An 18,652-nucleotide genomic window follows, 5' to 3' on the forward strand; every position below is an offset into this window, starting at 1 on the left:
ATAATAATCATGTTGTCGTTCTCAAGGTTCAAGTACTTCCAAGAGTACAAGAGTACAAGAGTGTTGAGTCAAAAGTTGAGTTCATAAAGTTTTATTACTTTGATTGCTATTCACTTTTATTCCTTTACGACTTCCATTATTTAATACTAGGGAAGTTATGATAATTTTGTTGGCCAATGTGATCTGAAGCTAATATTGAGCACATAGTTTTCCACCTCAATGTACCTTGTATCCTAAATACCTATGACTGGGAGGGAAAAATAAATTCACTAGGTGGTGTAAATGAAATAAGCTAAGCACATCATCAGCCAAGCTTAGCTAACACTCTCTCATATTTTGCTACAAAACTATGTTCTTTTTCAGGTGGCACAACCTGGTAATGCAGGGGGTAGACAGTGTGGACCACAGACCCAGTGGAAGCTGTGCCAGGTGCCGTGTGAAGTGTTCCAGTGGCAGGTGGGAGGATGGAGTGAGTGTATCCTGATACCTGCTGACCGCAAGCAAGGATGCGGCACAGGAGACCAGTACCGTCAAGTCAGGTCTGACCATCATCATTTGTGGTGTTACTAGTACACAGAATTTGTTTTTTGTGTCAACCATGTGATTAGTTTTAGATTGCTACCAGACGTTTCACCCTTATGAGGCATCCTCAGTGTCTAGGTTGAAACTGGAAAAAAAGCCAGTTGAGCGGTTTTATGCCTCTTGAAAGGAAGGGTCTAAAAACAATCTCAAACTTAAGATGCAATTGAGGTAAAAAACAAAAAAACATTGTGTATTCTAAGTTCTAATAATCCTATAATAAGTTCATAATAATCAAAATAACAAGAAACATACTTGCTAGAGCCTTTTGTTTCACTTAAATGTTATTAAATTAATGAAAAGTTAAAAATACTTGTAATATTGACGAGTAGTCCTGTCTTCTCATTTCGTTATGCTTGGCTATTCTCAACATTATGTCCTTTGACAGGTGTATTGACACTCGGACAGACACACCTGTGGATGACGAGTACTGTGATTGGACAACACAGCCAGTAGACATCAACGCTTGCCATGTAGCATGTCCAGGTGACTGTGTTCTCAGCGCTTGGTCGGAGTGGAGCTCATGTCCTAAGGTAATCCTACAGTTGTTCTATAATGTGTTGTATGCTCAAAGGGTTTAGCAAACCCTGGGTAGGAGTAGGGTTTAGAGTTTTCTGGGAAGTCACAAGAGATCATGCCACCGGTTGAAAATCAGAAATGACGCCCATGAGGGGGGGGCCCAAGCTTACATGTGCGTAGGGCCGCTGAGGTCATAATCCGCCACTGCCAAAAGGAAACTTAAAACATACAACTTTTGCAACATTTTGTATTTATATGTCTCCAGGGTTGTGTGGGTAACGGACAGCAGCAACGGACACGCTCCCTGCTACGTGCTGCCGCCACCAGGGGAGCTACCTGTCAGCATACAATACAGACTCAGGCTTGCCAACTGAACATCACCTGTTTCACCTACCATTGGGTGGTGACCAACTTCAGCTCCTGTCTACCCCTGGGTGGCAGCCCCTGTGGTGAGGGGATGACAACCAGAGCCATCTACTGTCAGAGGAGTGACTCTAGGCCTGTGGAGGACAGGTGAGGACGGACAATATTCTTCATTGACATTGACATATCATTGGAGAACAGTACAATATCTGGTCCACTTGGAAGCAGATAACTAGAGGTGTTCCTCTAGGATCTGTTTTTGGTGCACTTTTGTTCTGAATTTACATCAATGAAATCACAAATCATATCACTAACTCGCACTACGATCTGTATGCTGACAATTTACTCCCACTTCAATGTAGAGTTGGATACTGCTGTGCAACTCATGAACTTTGACATTGAATCAATAACTCACTGGGCCACAAACAACGGAATTAAACTCAACATTGACAAAATTCAAGCGATGATTGTTGGTCACCTAAACTAATGACTAAAATCAACTTGTCCACTGCACCACAACTTAGATTTGATGGACTTAGGTTAACTTAGGTTAAGTGGTATAGAGAGGTCTTGCAAGTCATAACTTTGCCTCTCAAAGGCATTGTTCATTTCATTACTATACGTCAAAAAATGGTTGGTTGAATAAAATTGATTCCATGACATACAGTGCAGTAAGCTGAGTATTTTTTCTTACGTGTATTTGTATCACTTTCACTTTCATTGATACTAATTTGGTTTTTAAATGTAGCTGGTGCAGTGAGGAGACCAAGCCGACTCCGGCAGAGAAGTGGTGTTACGTAGACTGTCCAGTGGACTGCCACGTGGCGGAGTGGAGTGAGTGGAATGCCACCCAGTGTCACTGCGGGGAGACAGGTCGGTGACTTTCAAACTCATAAATCATATTCAAACAATTACATTTTAAGGAGATGTACCCTGATGATTGTAATAAAATAGGTGCTTGGGGATGGAGCAGTTTGTTACCAAGCTTATTTTATTTGAATTTTTCTTATTCCCGAGGTGTTATTTTTTTTAATTTATTTAAATTGCACTGTAATTGAATAAATTGTTACGGTTTTAAACGATTCGATGTTTGGTAAGTGTAGTTTTGTTTAAATGTTTGCTCGCTATTTAGTGGTTGTTTATTTTTTAACCACAACTGTCACCAAACAATTCTGGTGATCATATGGGGATCTAAAGATAATTAGGTACGAATTCACTATTAGTCAAATAGATTATATACTGACCCCAGTGATAAGATAGTGTGCACAACTGGATTTGAACTAACAATATCTGTGTTATCAGTGAAAGACACTACCAGATAGCTAACATTTTCAGTCAGTTTTACAAAATAGTAATTAAGCAAATTGACATAATGGGAAAGATCGTGTCTTTGGCTTCCAAGCTTGAATGTTTCAAGTAAAGGAACCGATCCAACAAAAAATCGACAGATGTCACATTTTTTTTTATTTTCCTCTTATATTAGTAGAAATTGTCTGTCTATTGACAGGTGTGAGTCGTCATGCTTTCATCTCCACCAACCCTTCGTCGTCTGGTCGCCCTTGTCCGTCGCCCTTGGTACAGTGGAAGCCTTGCCCAGCCGTACCTTGCTACTCTTGGCAAACTGGACCCTGGTCTGAGTGTCAACTTCATGTGAGTTAAATATATCTGTAGTTGAGCCTCATGGGCATCGGTTTTATCACAGAAGTTTTATGTAATGTATTTCAAACAATTTAGGATCAGGATCCAGTCAAATTTTTGAATATTATGGATTACGTTAGGTTAGAAATGTAAAGTAAAGTAACTTCGTTAACTAGAGAAAGTATTACAAATTAACAATAGCCTGACTGTAAAAATGGAATATTAGTGCTGCCAAAACCGGTCCTGGGCGGGGAGAACTACCTGCCTGCGGATCGATATCGGTACAAATTTCACGCACTATTGCATTTCATAACAGCTTGTGGTGCCACTAAACTGTCTAACACAATAACCATGTGTTAGACAGTTTAGTGGCACCACATTAGCCCCCTGCGGAGTCTGGAAGACCGGGCACTTTAAATTTCACAGTATGTGAATGTGGTGCCACTAAACTGTCTAACACATGGTTATTGTGTTAGACAGTTTAGTGGCACCACAAGCTTTTATTATACGTCCATTATAATTATTAAAGACCACTTAGCTAATGTGTAACTTAACTTTTCATTTGCATCTTTTTATGAGCTTTAATTTAAGCTTTCGTTGGAGTTTCTAACTTGTCCCGTCGCTGAAATAAAATGCCTTTACAAAAACCATAACAGTTTTTTTTATTGAAGAAAAATTCTAAGACTTATAAATATGCTTTATAAGTAGGCCTATATGTTATAAAAGCTATTAAAATGTCATGTCGATTAGATCAGTAGTTTTTTTTTATAAAATGTTAAAGTCGCCCATTGTTGGTAAAGCGCCAAAGAATCTGAACTTTTTTCATTCAACCCGCTGAAAGAATGAATTGAAACTGCATAAAAATTGTAAAACCAACACACATTTAAACGCAGAAATAAATTCGTAAAATTATGATGTAACTTGTATTTTTCTACGTCTACTTGTTACATTGCAATAAAAACTCAAACTCAAGTATCTATACTTTTTGACCCGACAGTAAAATTCCTATGTTATTATTATGGAAAATATTTAAAATGTTGTAGTTTGCTTGTTTATGGATATATTTTGATCAAATTTGGCAAATTTATTTATTTTATATTCATACTAAGCTATAAATATTTTACTAAAAAACACACTTTTTTTCCCTGTAGCAGCGATCCTAGGTACTCATTAAACCTAATGTTATAAAAAAAATTGAATTGAAAATCAATTCAGGCAAATGGTAATTCGCTTGGAGGGTAGGTTTGCTACAGAGGGGGTATTTTGGAAATAAAGTATACTTTGATTTGATTTGATTTTACGTTCCAGGTTTGGAAAACATGGAAGTATGTTTTCTATGCAAATTATACAATTTCTAAGAAATTCTAAATCTTAGGTAAAAAATATATTTTTGAAAGACAAAGAAATCTACTAGTATTTATTTAACAAACAACTGTAGAATTTCATACTCTACACTTGTACTTTAACATAAAATTAATTATTCATACAATTTAATTTTATTTATTTTAACAATTTTTAAAAAAATTTTAAATTTTTTTATATTTATTTTATTTTTAATTTAGGGAGCAATGTGCGGCCATGGTGTGAGGAACCGTAATGTGACGTGTGTCCGAGGAGGTGACAACAGCACTGTGGAGGCATGGCACTGTGCTGGCTCGGCCAATCACAAGCCAGTGTCGTGGGAGACGTGTCACATCCCGTGTGACAGTGATTGTCAACTCAGCGAATGGTCACATTGGTCACACTGTCATGGCGACTGCCTCAAGGATACAACAGGTGATGAAAATTATCAATACATTAAGACAAACATGTTTGTGTACTACTGTATAATCCATAATTCTTTAAGAACATATCGTAGAAATAATTTAACAATGCTATAGTACGTGTCGTACTGGTTGACGTCAAGAGAGGGATTTAGCTTGCTATATTAGGTCTGAAAAGCTCACTTTACAGTGTGTGGTTGACATCTACGTTCTCATAGAAGACATCCGCCTACAGTACATAAGAGATAACCAAAGCAGTATGAGAACGGTCCTATATTTAAATATTGTACCGTAGATTACTTTCATAATTTTTGTTTACATAATATTTTTCACATTTCTATAATCAGTCATAGAAATTACTTTAGAGTGACTCTATGATCGAGGTTTTGCAGTTTATGTTTTCGCTCTTAATTATTTTATTACAAGTTGCAGTTTTGCTCGATTTCGAGCAACAGGTTATCTAGTTTTTTAAGAATATTTGTTGCTGCTTTAATCACCTACGCTTCTATCCACCCATTTGGATATCAGTTTTATTCCTGTGTTTGATTTTTTATTTTTTATGTTTTATTCTAACGTCCGTACTCTTCTACCATCTTTCTCAATCCTCTCTTATCCACATTTTTTTCACATCATAAATCCACTTTCTTCTCGGTCATTTTCTTAGTCTCATTCGCTTTATCACCACAAACTCCTCTTCTCTATGAATCTTATTGTTTCTTGTTCTTCCCACAAGCCCAACTTATTTTGTTTCTGCATTTTCTACTTACTTTCTCATAAGCAGTCCTCAATTATTCCTCTTCTGATCTCTTCATTCCTATCTCCAAATCACATTATTTTACTCTTAGCTCTAAAAATTTCACTTCCCAACTAGCATTCTGTTTCAAACACATTAATGTAGATTTATTGATCTATTGAATACACGTCAGTACATAATAATAACAGGATACATTCTATAGTTTTCCTCATACAGTAGACTCCCTCTTATCCGGCCAATCCAGATAATGGTTTTTCCGGTTAAACCGAGGTCCCCAAAAACTCGTTAAAACGGACCGTTTAAATTCATACTGTATACAGTATTTGACCTAAATTTAGGAAAGCATTGTATTTAGACACGTGATTACTGGTCTCAAATACTTAAATACTTTTTATTGAAATGGCTAAATCATTTCCACGCCAACAGTCGCCCACTTCCTGCCAATCTAGTCCGGTTAAACCGATGTGCTGATACAAATTGTCCGGTTAAAGAGATGTAATTTCTACCGAATGTACCGAAACTGACGTCCGGTTAAAAGGTGTCCGGATAAGAAGGAGTCTACTGTAAGTAAATATTGATCTATTGTTGTACATTGTACATTTTTCCATTGGCTCTCTGTATCATTAAGTGCTTCACTGTTTGATAAAGCCCTGTGCCTTTTCCCAATCTAGCTGTGCTCTCCTACCTCACCTTTAGCAAAGTTTTAAACTGCTCTTCCAACTCTGGCGTCTTCTTTTTTACTATCAAACCTTGGTTGCTTCATCTCCCGATTTTTCTGATGTCAAGTAACTCGTTTTTTATTTTTTTTATTTTTATTTAAACAAAAATTAAATTCTTCCTTTACAAGCTCTATCCAAACCCCCACCTGCCGAAGAACTTTTCTTACGGAAGAAAATAAAATGTTTCCATTATTGAGCTAAATAAGTATTATGAGTTTCAATTTTGTTTACAATTGTTTTTTAATATATCCTCTAAGGGGTGTGATCACCTATCTAAAGTAGAAGGTGTGATCACTTATCTCTCTGACCACGATGGTCAAATTTTAGATTTTTTATTTGATATACCTCATTGGGAAGGTGGAAATAAAACAAAATATAAGAGATGCTTTTCAAAAGATAATGTAAACCTATTTCTTGAATCACTTAAAAGTGAAAACTGGAATGAAGTTTATTTTTCATGTGTGGAGGACAAATATGATAAGTTTCTCAATATTTTTATGTATCATTTTAACTTAGCTTTTCCTAAAAAAGTTAAAAGGATAAATTATAAGCAAAAATCCTGGGTCACAGAAGAAATAAAACAGCAAAGAAACAATATTATTGACTTAGAGAAAGAAGCTAGAGTAACAAAAAACAAAGAATTGAAGAAATATGTTAAAGAGAAAAATAAGTTATATAGGAAAAGATTCAAAAACCAATTTTTATAATAAGCAGATAAATGAATCAGAAAATGTCATTAAAACAACTTGGAAAATAGTAAATACTGAGGTTGGAGTTCTGCCCAAAAACAAAGAAAATCTAGAATTGACTGTAGATAATAAGAATGTATCTGATGTTTTAGTTATAAGTAATTTGTTAAACAATTATTTTATAAACTGTATAAAAGATCTTCAAACAAAATCAGATATAGAACCTAGTGTACAGAAAAATAGTCTTTCAAGTAGTCTCTCTCCTCATAATCAGACTTTTCGCTGTGAGCCCACAGATGAAAACGAAATTATTAAAATATTAGATTCTTTAAAAAATAAGCAATCATATGGGTTTGATGAAATTCCTGTAACTATAATAAAATCTGCAAAAATACACTTATGTAAAATCTTAGTTCATCTGGTTAACTCTTCTTTAATATCTGGCATTTTTCCAAAAAAATTAAAAATATCCAAAGTTGTACCTATACATAAAAAAGATTCTACAAAAGACATGTCCAATTATCGTCCAATTTCGATTCTGCCATCCTTTTCAAAAATTTATGAAAAAGTCATGTACAGAAGATTATCCCAATTCTTAGAAAATTCAAACATTCTAGATATGTCCCAGCACGGTTTTCGGCCCGGAAAATCGGTTTTCACTGCAGCCGTTTCTTTTATTGAATCCATCATAGAGTCCATAGATAAAGGGGAGAACGTAGTGGGCATATTTATGGATTTAACAAAAGCTTTTGAAAGCGTAAATCATTATCTATTACTTGATAAATTATTGAACTTTGGTGTCAAGGGAGTTGCATACAATTGGTTTAAGTCATACCTTTCCGACCGATATCAGTATGTTGAAATTAACCAAACCATTTCAAATAGGATCACGGGCGCAGCATCGGACTTATGTTTGGTCTCATGTGGCGTCCCACAGGGATCGATTCTGGGTCCTTTGCTGTTCTTATGTTACATAACCGGACTTCCTGAAGTGCTACAGACTGTTCCCCATAGTAATTTATGTTTATATGCAGACGACACAAATTTAAAAATCTCAGCAAAGAACCAAAATGAAATTGAATATTTAAGTTTTATAGAACTAGCTAATATAAAGCAATACTTCAATAATAATAGTCTTTTGTTAAATCCAAATAAAACTAAATTTATTACATTTTCCACAAAGCAAAATCGTAAAAAAATATCTCCAAATATAATGATTGAAGAGGAAATTATTGAACAAGTGAATGAGGCTAAATTTTTAGGTCTATATATTGATGAAAACCTATGCTGGGACAAACATGTCGAACATATATCGAGAAAAATTAACTCCGGTTTATTCGCCTTAAGGCGTATGGCCAGCCTATGCTCACTGCCTGTACTAAAACAAATATATTTTGCTCTGATTCACTCTAATATTTCTTATGGAATTGGCTTGTATGGTGCAACAACAATAAATAATCTGAATACAATTCTAAACCTACAGAAAAAAGCAATTAGATGTATGCTCAAACTTGAAGATGATGACTCCGCAAGAGAACACTTCAAAAATCTTAAAATTTTAACTGTGTATGGTCTGTATATTTTTGAATGTATCTTATTTTTTATAACAAAAACTTATGTACAACCAATAGGTCATCAATATAATACAAGAAGACAGACCGAAAAACATTTTTGAAAAGCATAGATTGGAATTTTTTAAAAAAAAGACGACATACATTGGCAATAAATTCTTTAAAGCACTTCCGAATGAACTAAGATCAGAAAAAAATAATAACAAACTAAAATGTAAATTGAAAATATATTTGATCAACAAACCCATTTACTCAATAGAGGAATTTTATGAATACAACAAAATTATGAAGCAGTAGTGGTAGTTTTTTTTTTTTTTTAATTTATAATTGTATTGTTTTTTAGCTTTATATTTGACGCCATTTCTTGTAATGACATGTACAAGGACAAATAAAGTGATTGATTGATTGATTGATTGATTGATTGGGGTAATCATCTCTTACTTTCAAGGCTATGCTACAAGATCCAGAGCAGTTCTGAGGCCACCGCAGTCCAATGGAGGGGAGCCTTGTCCCGAGGCATTGTGGGAAACTCGAACCTGCGACCTCGGACCTTGCCTCACATTCTCATGGACAATTGCTCCTAATGGACAAATAGTCTGCCAACGCTCCGACGGACTACATGTTGTTGGTATGCATGGCTTCTTGTGGGTTTTGTTAAGACAAAGTTTTTTGGAATTACTTTCAAATTGTTTGTAAAAGTTTAAAGCAATTTTGGTTATGTTTAGTACTCTATTTCTAAAATATGAGGTATCATAACTGTAATTTATTGAACTATCATGCAGAAAGTTTTTCAACTTACTGCAACTGACTTGGGAAAATTCAAAAATTTCTGCGGGCTTATTATTTAATTTCTTTTGTGGTCAGGCTGCTCTTTCTGCAGCCCTTGCCGTCTTTTTGTGACAATGTTGCACTGCCACCCGTAGTTCTGCTTTGAGGGCTATACATTTTACTCTCCATCCTTTACTATCCTCAATTCCTTCCTATTACATACAATTGCTCAACAATATGCAACATCAGTGTGTTTTAGAAAATCTTCTTAAAACTGTGTTAAGCCTAAAAAAATAATTTCTATATAAAAAAGTGGTTCAGAAACACCTTTCGAGATAGTACCATCCCTTAGTTGCCTTTGGCTATATGGGTCATTAATTAACAGCTATCTAAGGAACATGTCAGCCTTAGTTAGTAACAAGACTACAAGATCACGCCACTCATCCTACACTCATATCCATTAATACTTGGCTTAAAATACCTACTTTCGTATGGTCACCATTTCATAAAAAAGTTTCATATGAAAGTTCTCTTTAAATCAAGCCTTTGTTAACCCTCCATTGGTGGGCACAAACACCACAGATTTTTCCTCCGGGCACATTTGTTTTTATGGAAATTTAAGTTTTAGGAGTAACTGTACCTCATGTGCACCTTTCTAGGAACCGATTGAAGTTCTTCTTCTTCTTGACACTAAAAATTTGTCTTTGCCTGCTTTAATTTCTGTCACACAAGATTCAAAGATTTTATCTTGATAAAGCGCCTGTAATGAACTTAGCATTATATTTTTTAATTCAAATTTTCTGACACCAAAATTAATACCCACCCTCCCCCGAAATCTGTTCTAGTGTACCAGGTCAATATCTTTTGGCAATATTTTTCACAACATTAACCACATTTCATATCTGTTTTTAACTCAGGTGGATGTGACGGCAAGAAGAAGCCGACATTGTGTGAATGGAAGGGAGGCCGTTGCAACTGTATAGACGGAGCCGTTGTCCAACCTCAGTTTGCTTGCCTAGAGCAAGCTCAAGTGCAAGCTCGCCTGTATTACCCGAGTGAGTTTTTATTCTACCCTATGTTGTACCTCAATGGCAAAGAAGGGACACACAAAACGCCCTATTCGCTATTCACTAATGTGATAGTTTCGCACAGTCACTGGCATAACTTTCAACCAGTGATGGTTTTAGTTGGAAGATTTTTGTCATCATGGAGATGTTGCTCATAATCTCCTGGCTACCATTGGACCACACAAATCATCATTTCCACAGACCAATTGAAGCACGTATGTGACAGACATATCTGTAGACTACTACAGAGAATTCAGGGCCTTCAAATAGACTGTTTCAAAGATTTAAGCTTTTTGAGTCACCGACGCAAATATGCAACGTCAGTCTATTTAATGACCAGCCATCAATATGCAATCAATATGCATTTAATATGCGACGGCAGTCAATGTGTAGTAATTGGCCGTCGCATATGTAAATGAAACATTTTTTGTCGCTGGTCCATATGAATGACAAATTTTGTACTATTGGGGTAGCGAACGAGTTACCTCAAACCTACAATGAAGTTTGTTTAGCCACCTGTATCCCATTGAAGAAGGCCTAACATTCTAACAACAATCCTTAAAACTTTTTCCCTTGAGTATTGTGTCAATAAAATGGTTGACGATATGTCATAAGTTTATCCATTGAATTATAACGACAATGTCTAAAATTTCGGTATTAGTATTGGATCAAAATTTAATTTATGTACTGACACAAATAAGCTGTACCCTTATATATATATATATATATATAAGGGTATATACAACTTGTGTATACACAAATAAGCTGTATCTGTGTACTTTTACTTGTATCTCTTTTCAGCTTTAAGTAATGTTTCATTTTTCCTTGTCTTCCAAGAACTATAACAGTAACCCACAAGTCAAACACCCGTCAGGTGTTTGCTCAGCTCAGTTCACATCCACTGGGAAAGTTATTTGAAATTAATATTCAGATACTGCTTGCCTCTGGTCAACTAACTAAGTGTAAAGTGAACTGATCAAATATCTAACTATCTGTATAAAAATCCCACGTTTTACAAGTAGCTTTACAACAACTTAATTTTCATTGGTTGATGTCTTGGAGACAGAAACATCTCTCTCACCTCATGTGGTCTGTTAACTAGTCGACGGTTTGTTCCAGAAGACGACGACCTGAACGTGTGGATGTTTGCAATGATCGGGATTGGTTGCGTGTTCATCGTGTTTGTGGCAGCCTCCATCTTCTTGCTCTGGTCAGTATACTCTAGCGCTCACCCCTGCAAAGACAACCCCGACGAGTGCCATCTGCTTGGCATCAACGATGGCAAAAACAACCTTAACGATGACGATGACAGTTAAGCTGCCCGTCCCGCGGTAGATGGGGCAGAGTTCGCATCCAAGATGGGTTTCGTTTGAATTTCGGAAGAAGAAATATCTACAATGTCACCGTCAAGTCGATGTATTGGTGTTATCTAGTCTTTATTTGTTCCTCATGCTAGCCCTTAATTAGGTTCGAAAGTCAAATAAGTGTCACCATCTTGGCTAGACCTGACCCACTCTACAAGCACTGGGTTTTTGTGCAAATTTTTTATACATATCTCTTTTTACGGTATCGGTAAACTTCGTGGCTGCAGGAGAGAAGGGCCCGGTTTTATTCTAGATCGATGTAAATTTTCTATTTTTGCTTCGTATTGTATATAAAAAGCGAGGTAGACACTAGTAACTTTGAAAAGTTTTTGAGCGAGCTGAACTGGTTTTAAAGCGTACTGCTGATAATTTTTGAAGGCTTTTTCGTATTTTTGTTGTTTAATTTGAATGAGAAATTACAGAATGTGTGTAGCATAAGTTGTGGATTTGTTTGGTCGAAGTTGTGTTCATTTCACTTTATGTTGGCTGTGGCAAACTGTTTCACTCATCATGTGCAATTCACAAAACTCACTTTCCATCGCTTGTGCTGCCGATTACATCACCATGTGAACTAATAAAAGCCGTTTAATATTTTCAGTAATACGGGGAAGCAGTCTAACGTTCGAACAAAGTAATGGTAGACGAGGGTCGCCTAGAGCAAGACGACATCGTCTTAGTCCTGACTAAAAGCTAAATTACTTGAAATGTTAACAATTTTAAGTCATTTTTTGTCAGTACGTACAAACTAGGTTCTAACAAATTTTAGGAGATCAAATTTTAACTAAACAATATACAATATTCATAGAAATACATTTACTTGATGTTATACTTATGTACTCGAAACTGTTATTCGAGATTTTTTATTTTCCAAAGTTAACCCTTTTAGAAGTGAAATCCTTTTCACAATCAGTTTTAGACTTGAAACTAATTGTTGAAAATAGTACAAACTAGAGTGCTTATGACATTTTTGGAATGTCAAATAATCATGTTGTTTCTGTTTGTGATGGTTGAAAACAGAGTATTTTTCAGTAGTATCAGCTTTAAAAGCAACAATCCTAGCAGTATTATATTTTGCTCAAAGCTGATTAAGTTTTTTTGTAATCAAATTAATGATTCTGTAAAAGAAACCCAATTGGAATATGTGAAAGGGAATTCATTGAGCTAATTAATTTGAGCTAAGATATTATGTTGGAGTTGGAAAAGCCTTCAAATGTTATTGTAGGAAACAAATTGTTAAGTTACAGAAGAGACACTTATTAAGTCGTTGGAAGACAATTCCAGGATAAGGAACAGTAGCGATTCATGGATATCAAATTTCACAATTCTACAGTATTTGTCCAGTTGAGTTCTTTGATTATATTTCCCTACTCTGAACAAGTCTGAAGTCAATGTACTGTTGACCACTAACAAATGATTGCAGCAAATTGAATCCGAGCCATTTCCGACATTTTAGCGTTCCTTGTACGTTAGGAAATCGTTTACGGTCAGTGTAGTTCAGTTTGTAAATCAATCCGAGCACAGTTATCAGATAGTTTTGCAGCACTTGACCTAGCTTGGCAAGGTTGTAGAAAGATTGACTATATTATGTAGCTTCTACCATCATATCAAGACACCAATTATGTAAAAAACTGTTGCCAATAGAGGAGTATTTCGAGAATAAAAATAGGTTGTTTTAGTTTTTGATTAAAGTATTGATAGATTACAATGTTATCAAGTTATTATTCCAAGGCTGGGAATTATAATGCTGTCATTGTGGGTTTTCCATCTCCTGGAACCTAACAGCTACCAAAGACTAAATAGAATTAAGAAACTTAAAAACTTGTTCCTCGAAGAACTCAGTTTTGTTGTCTGACAGCTGGAGTGTAATAACAGTTTTTTTTTTCTTTTATTTAAATTTAATTTTGAGGTTGACTATTATCAGAATGTTTGTTGTTGTTGAACAAAACTACCTAGTTTTTCTAGTTGAACATAGACCTTCTAAAGCAAGAGGAATGAACATGAAATGAAATGAAATGAAAATGAAATGAAATTAAAAATGAAATGAAAAACGTTTATTTATCCCAAGAATATAAACTAAAACAGAGAGCTAAACTTAACAGTAAAACATTTCTAAAATAAAATAAAATTTGCCTTACTTATGGGATAGGCCTTCATGGGCAGGTGCCTGTGCTCAAACAACTATTCTATAACTAATTATAGAAATTAGCTAATTAGAAATTAACTAATTAGCCTGGCTGTTATCAGTCTAAGCAAATTGAGGGCACACACTAAAATTGGGAAGGTTTTTAAGCCTTGTTAATTTAACTTGATCGTTTAGCGGATAAGAGAATGTCGGCGACGACAACCAAAGCCAGTGCAATCTAAGACAGGAGACATTGTGAGGGCGAGGGGGTCGAAGGGTCAAGGATTGTTTAGTCAGGGTCAAGTAAGGTTAGGTCTGATCAAAGTTTCGGCCTCTTCATTGGTAATCGTGTGCAGTAAAACAAGCATCTGTTTTTTTAAATTTCTATATTGAGGGTAAACTAAAAATGTGTTGAATATTATATTTTTGAATTAGATTTCGATGTAGAATCTGAGCAACATAAAAACAGTTGGTAGTTAGAACTGACTTATGTAGCTGAGGGACAGATATTCCAACATTGTGTGAATATCTTGTGTAGTGTTGATGTGTGACTGCTGTAAGGATCGTGTTTGAGTTTTTGAATGTGTGACTAAGAAGAAACTGAATGAAAATATGTCTGACTGGTAATACTCCCGTCTCACGGAATAGCTCATCAGTGGAGTACCTTTTATTTTTTCTAAAAGCTACTTTCAAAATTGATCTTTGGACCACATTCAAGGGTTCCAAGGTGGTGTGATAGCATGCTCCCCAGCAGATAATAACAAATGAAATCAAGTATTGTACATAAGCGAAATAGCGAAATAAGCTCTCTTTACGTCCTCCTCGTCCAAAATGACACTCTGATAAATGTCTGTCAGATAAATAGTTTTTGAACCAGGCGAGAGCAGTGCCTCTGACACCGATCTGTTCCAATTTTGTTATCAACAAGTTTCTGTTAATTGAGTCGAATGCTTTTTTAAATCTAAGAAAATTAACATAGAACGATTGTTATTTGCCATTGAGTTATTTATAGATTTACATACTTCAAAAAGTGCATCAGAGATGTTTTTATCTTTTCTAAACCCAAATTGTGAATTAGATAATATATTGTTATTATGAAGGTACTCCACCAACTGCTCCTTGACAATACGCTCTAAAACCTTGGAAAACACGCTTAACAATGAGATTGGTCTAAAGTTGTTACAGTCTTTTGGATAACCTGTTTTAAATAAAGGAATTACCTTTGCAGTTTTGAATTGAGCCGGGAATATACCAGTCAGTAGAGATAGATTAACTATGTGTAGCAGCGGAATGTAAATTATGAGTGCGTTTTGTTTAAGTAAATCAGCCGAAACTTCGTCCAGACCCGGAGCTGAGCAACCGTGCAGCTCGGAGATGTGTTGTAGTACGTCTTCAGAAACAGTTTGCAATGTGAAAGTAGAGTCCAGTCTGTAGTCAGAGTCAACAACCACTGGGGTCCCACCCGCATCTATCTGCTTAGATAGATTTACTCCAACAGAAGCAAAGAAGTTATTAAAATCATCTGCTATCTCGTGTTTTGCGGCTTGAGTATCATGAGACATGCTGGGAATAAATTTATCAATTGGAAATGAATTTTTATTACGTGGCCTGCCAGCAAGATCATTGATCAGTCCCCAAAACAATTTTGGATTCCTATTGTTCTGGTACAATCTTTCCCTGTAAAAATCTCGTTTGGCTCTTTTTAATAGATTGCATAGGTCATACATACCTGAATGTTCACTAATTTTCAATCTTATAAAATGTATACCGGTAATCACTTTTAGTGTTATAACCAAAGAGTGAAAGATATACCTTAAAATGAGAAAGAAATATTTTAGTTGACATCAGTGAATCCAAAACGCAACTTATATGAATTACACATTAAAATTTCAGGACAGAATGAGAAGTTCAAAGTATATCATTTGAACTAACCTTGCTTAGATCTTTATTCAGGTTCTACAACTGTTTTGTAAATGGTGTATCCGTTGATATGAATAAATAAATAAATAAGATTTATAAAAGTTACAATATAAGTAGACTCAACTAATGAAATACAATAGTCTATTGGCAAAAGTTCCTTGAATAACAAGAAGGATTCTGCATATCCACATTTAATGTTTCTGTGTGAGCATTTACTTTTCACAGATCATTCCAGTGTTGTTTTAATGTTGTATAAAATGTCATAGTTCTCTTACCTAGCAATTATTTCTATATCGCAAAATCAGTTTTCTTCTACTGTAGTCTATTTAAACCCTCGTGTGTGTAATTAGACATCTATGTTTTATACACTAGATATTTTATATCACATAGATGTTTTTGTACTGAAAGGTTTTAAGAGACGTCTACTATAAGTTATAGATTGATCGACAACAAACAGACATTTGTAGCAGATTGTTGTTTTTGAATTTTTAAGAAGTACCTGATTGATGAGTAAACTGTTTTATGCAGATGTTTGCACAATTTTATCGTTTATCACAATGTCAACATAAACACAAACTATCAGGCTCTGTTATCATGGGATATTCTTTTAAAAATTGAACAGAAAATTGTTTTTTGTTGTCAAACGTAAATGTTTAAGAAGAGTGGGTAAGTAACATCAGTCCCTAGCCCAACAAAATTACAAGTTTAATTTTGAATATTTAATCAATTCTGATACTTTCTCCAGAATGGATACTAAAAACGTTGACTCAATAATTAAAAGTTAAAGTTTAAAAGACGGTACTTTGTTTTGAGCAAGATACAAAGAGAAGTTAAAACCACGGACCAAGCACTGTCTTATAAAGACGTAATTTGTTACTTAAATTAAATATTAATATCTGAAATAATGTGTACATACTTTTAAGTAGCTTTTATTAAAACTTATGCTGGAACTAGTACGTAAGGAATGTTTTTGTTCAATGAAAATTGTCAGTTAAGAATACTGAAGATGGTTATGTAGGTACTCTAAGCATGGCGAAAAAATATTTTAACCTGTACCTATCTATTTAGTATTTTAGTAACTTAAAGGATGCAGTTGTTTTCAAAAATAGCTAAATAATTAGCTCATAACTGTACTGCTCGTATATTGACTTCTAAAAATCTAAACTCAAGTGTGAATATTATCTGTTTGTTGTTGATGCTTGATAATTGAGAACCACACCTGTAAAACCCACAAGACAACCGTGTTAGCTGTAACAGGTTATTTAAGCTTTTCCTCGTCTATCCTTTGAGGGGATTCTGAGTCTGATTTCTGCGGTTGTGATACGTTTTTGCTTCTTCTTTTAGTGTAAGAACATCGAATGTTACCACGGACAATATAATTGTGGCAAGTGTTTGTTTCTGTTTTCCGTTAACAATATAGTGAGTGTTTATTGTTATGTTTGTTACTTGTTAGATGTTTTATGTATCATTTGGCTTATCACAGAAAAAAATGTTCAAGTAACAATGGTAAAGCTTTTATTAGATGCTTACACATTTTGTTGGATGTATAATTTTTACCTATGTGGTATGGTCAAGTATATTCTAATTTAGATTTACAAATACCCTTGGCGGTCTCAAACTATGTTTTCAAACATCTTCAAAGTCCAAGGAAAACATTTTATCATCAAAAAGCTTTATTGACAATTTCAACAATCAACTAAATGGATTCAAGACTCTGACATGTACAACGGCAAATTAAATATTGATCTTATAGAGTTCTATCAACAGAAATTTACATTACCACATTCAAGAGCAGAAAACAACATTAACGTTCTGTTGTAATATTTTCAAAATACATTGACTACGTATGTTGACTATTGTTACTTGAAAATACCGTAGGATCATACCACTTTACTCATTACTTGTCCACAAGCCTGTAAACCCAAGGTTGTCTCTCGTTCATCTTGCGAGGTGCTCTGATAAGGTTGTGTATCGTAGACTAGTTGTTGGACCTATTCTAGATTTTATATTGATATTACATGTACATAGTTCGATATTTGTTCGGTCGGCTTTTGTTCCTGACGCACATGTTAATCTATTTTGACTAGCACTGTGGCATTCCCTACAGTTTCTTTAGGTTTTTGCTGGATCTAAATGTGTACATCGAACTTGTATTGTCTACCTAAGGTTCAGTAATACTTGGAATAATTCCTACGTCTAGTTTTAGTTGATGGTTCGAAAGGGGGAAAACAAAATTTTTCATCAGTCGGGGGAAAATTAATAAAAAGTAATTTATAAAAAGTTCATTGTATCTATGTATATTTAAAATAATCTATACAAAATCCATCACAGTTAAAACTGGAGATTGGGTTTCTGTAGTTATACACAAACTGGATTCGTACATCTACATATCTGGCCTATATATTTTGAGTAGACACTAGACAATATTGTATGTGTATAAGCTTGTATATAAATGTTGTATACAATAAGCTATATTATAAAATAGTGGGAAACTGTCCATTTACCTTACTTTTTGTATGTTTATTGTCGTGTATGTTATATAAATATAAAATGAGTATAATAAAATTATTAAATTATACTTATTCAATTCATTTTCCCATGATGAAAACGAGTTCATATATTTTCTAGTGAAAAATAAAACTTTTAATTCTCTACTTAATAAACAAAATCGGTAAATGTATCTGTTACAATTTTGATTGACATTCATTGAATAAAAATATGTGGATTATTTTAATGATCAGATTTTAACAGAAAGCCAAGAGGAGCCATTTTTGGGAAGGAATTAAGTTTAGCTAGCTCAAATGATCAAGTGTTTA

At 34.7% G+C, this 18,652-nt stretch overlaps 1 protein-coding gene across 3 annotated transcripts in view; it reads left to right on the top strand.

Annotated features, from left to right (window-relative positions):
• LOC128987626 (thrombospondin type-1 domain-containing protein 7A-like) overlaps positions 1-18,401 on the top strand; it is a 268,164-nt gene extending 249,763 nt beyond the window's left edge. For all 3 annotated transcript variants that reach the window (XM_054408575.1, XM_054408577.1, XM_054408576.1), the window contains 10 exons: positions 364-539; positions 968-1,112; positions 1,364-1,611; positions 2,210-2,334; positions 2,969-3,111; positions 4,662-4,875; positions 9,044-9,223; positions 10,281-10,418; positions 11,550-11,640; positions 12,393-18,401. In XM_054408575.1, the coding sequence (XP_054264550.1) occupies positions 364-539; positions 968-1,112; positions 1,364-1,611; positions 2,210-2,334; positions 2,969-3,111; positions 4,662-4,875; positions 9,044-9,223; positions 10,281-10,418; positions 11,550-11,640; positions 12,393-12,429 (1,497 nt within the window). In that variant the 3' untranslated portion in view covers positions 12,430-18,401. The remainder of the gene's footprint in view (positions 1-363; positions 540-967; positions 1,113-1,363; positions 1,612-2,209; positions 2,335-2,968; positions 3,112-4,661; positions 4,876-9,043; positions 9,224-10,280; positions 10,419-11,549; positions 11,641-12,392) is intronic.
• The last annotated feature ends 251 nt before the right edge of the window (positions 18,402-18,652 follow it).

The sequence above is a fragment of the Macrosteles quadrilineatus genome, unplaced genomic scaffold, assembly GCF_028750875.1.
Source record: "Macrosteles quadrilineatus isolate MER2022 unplaced genomic scaffold, UCM_ALF_1.0 Scaffold_2__2_contigs__length_208266976, whole genome shotgun sequence".
Taxonomy (NCBI): domain Eukaryota; kingdom Metazoa; phylum Arthropoda; class Insecta; order Hemiptera; family Cicadellidae; genus Macrosteles; species Macrosteles quadrilineatus.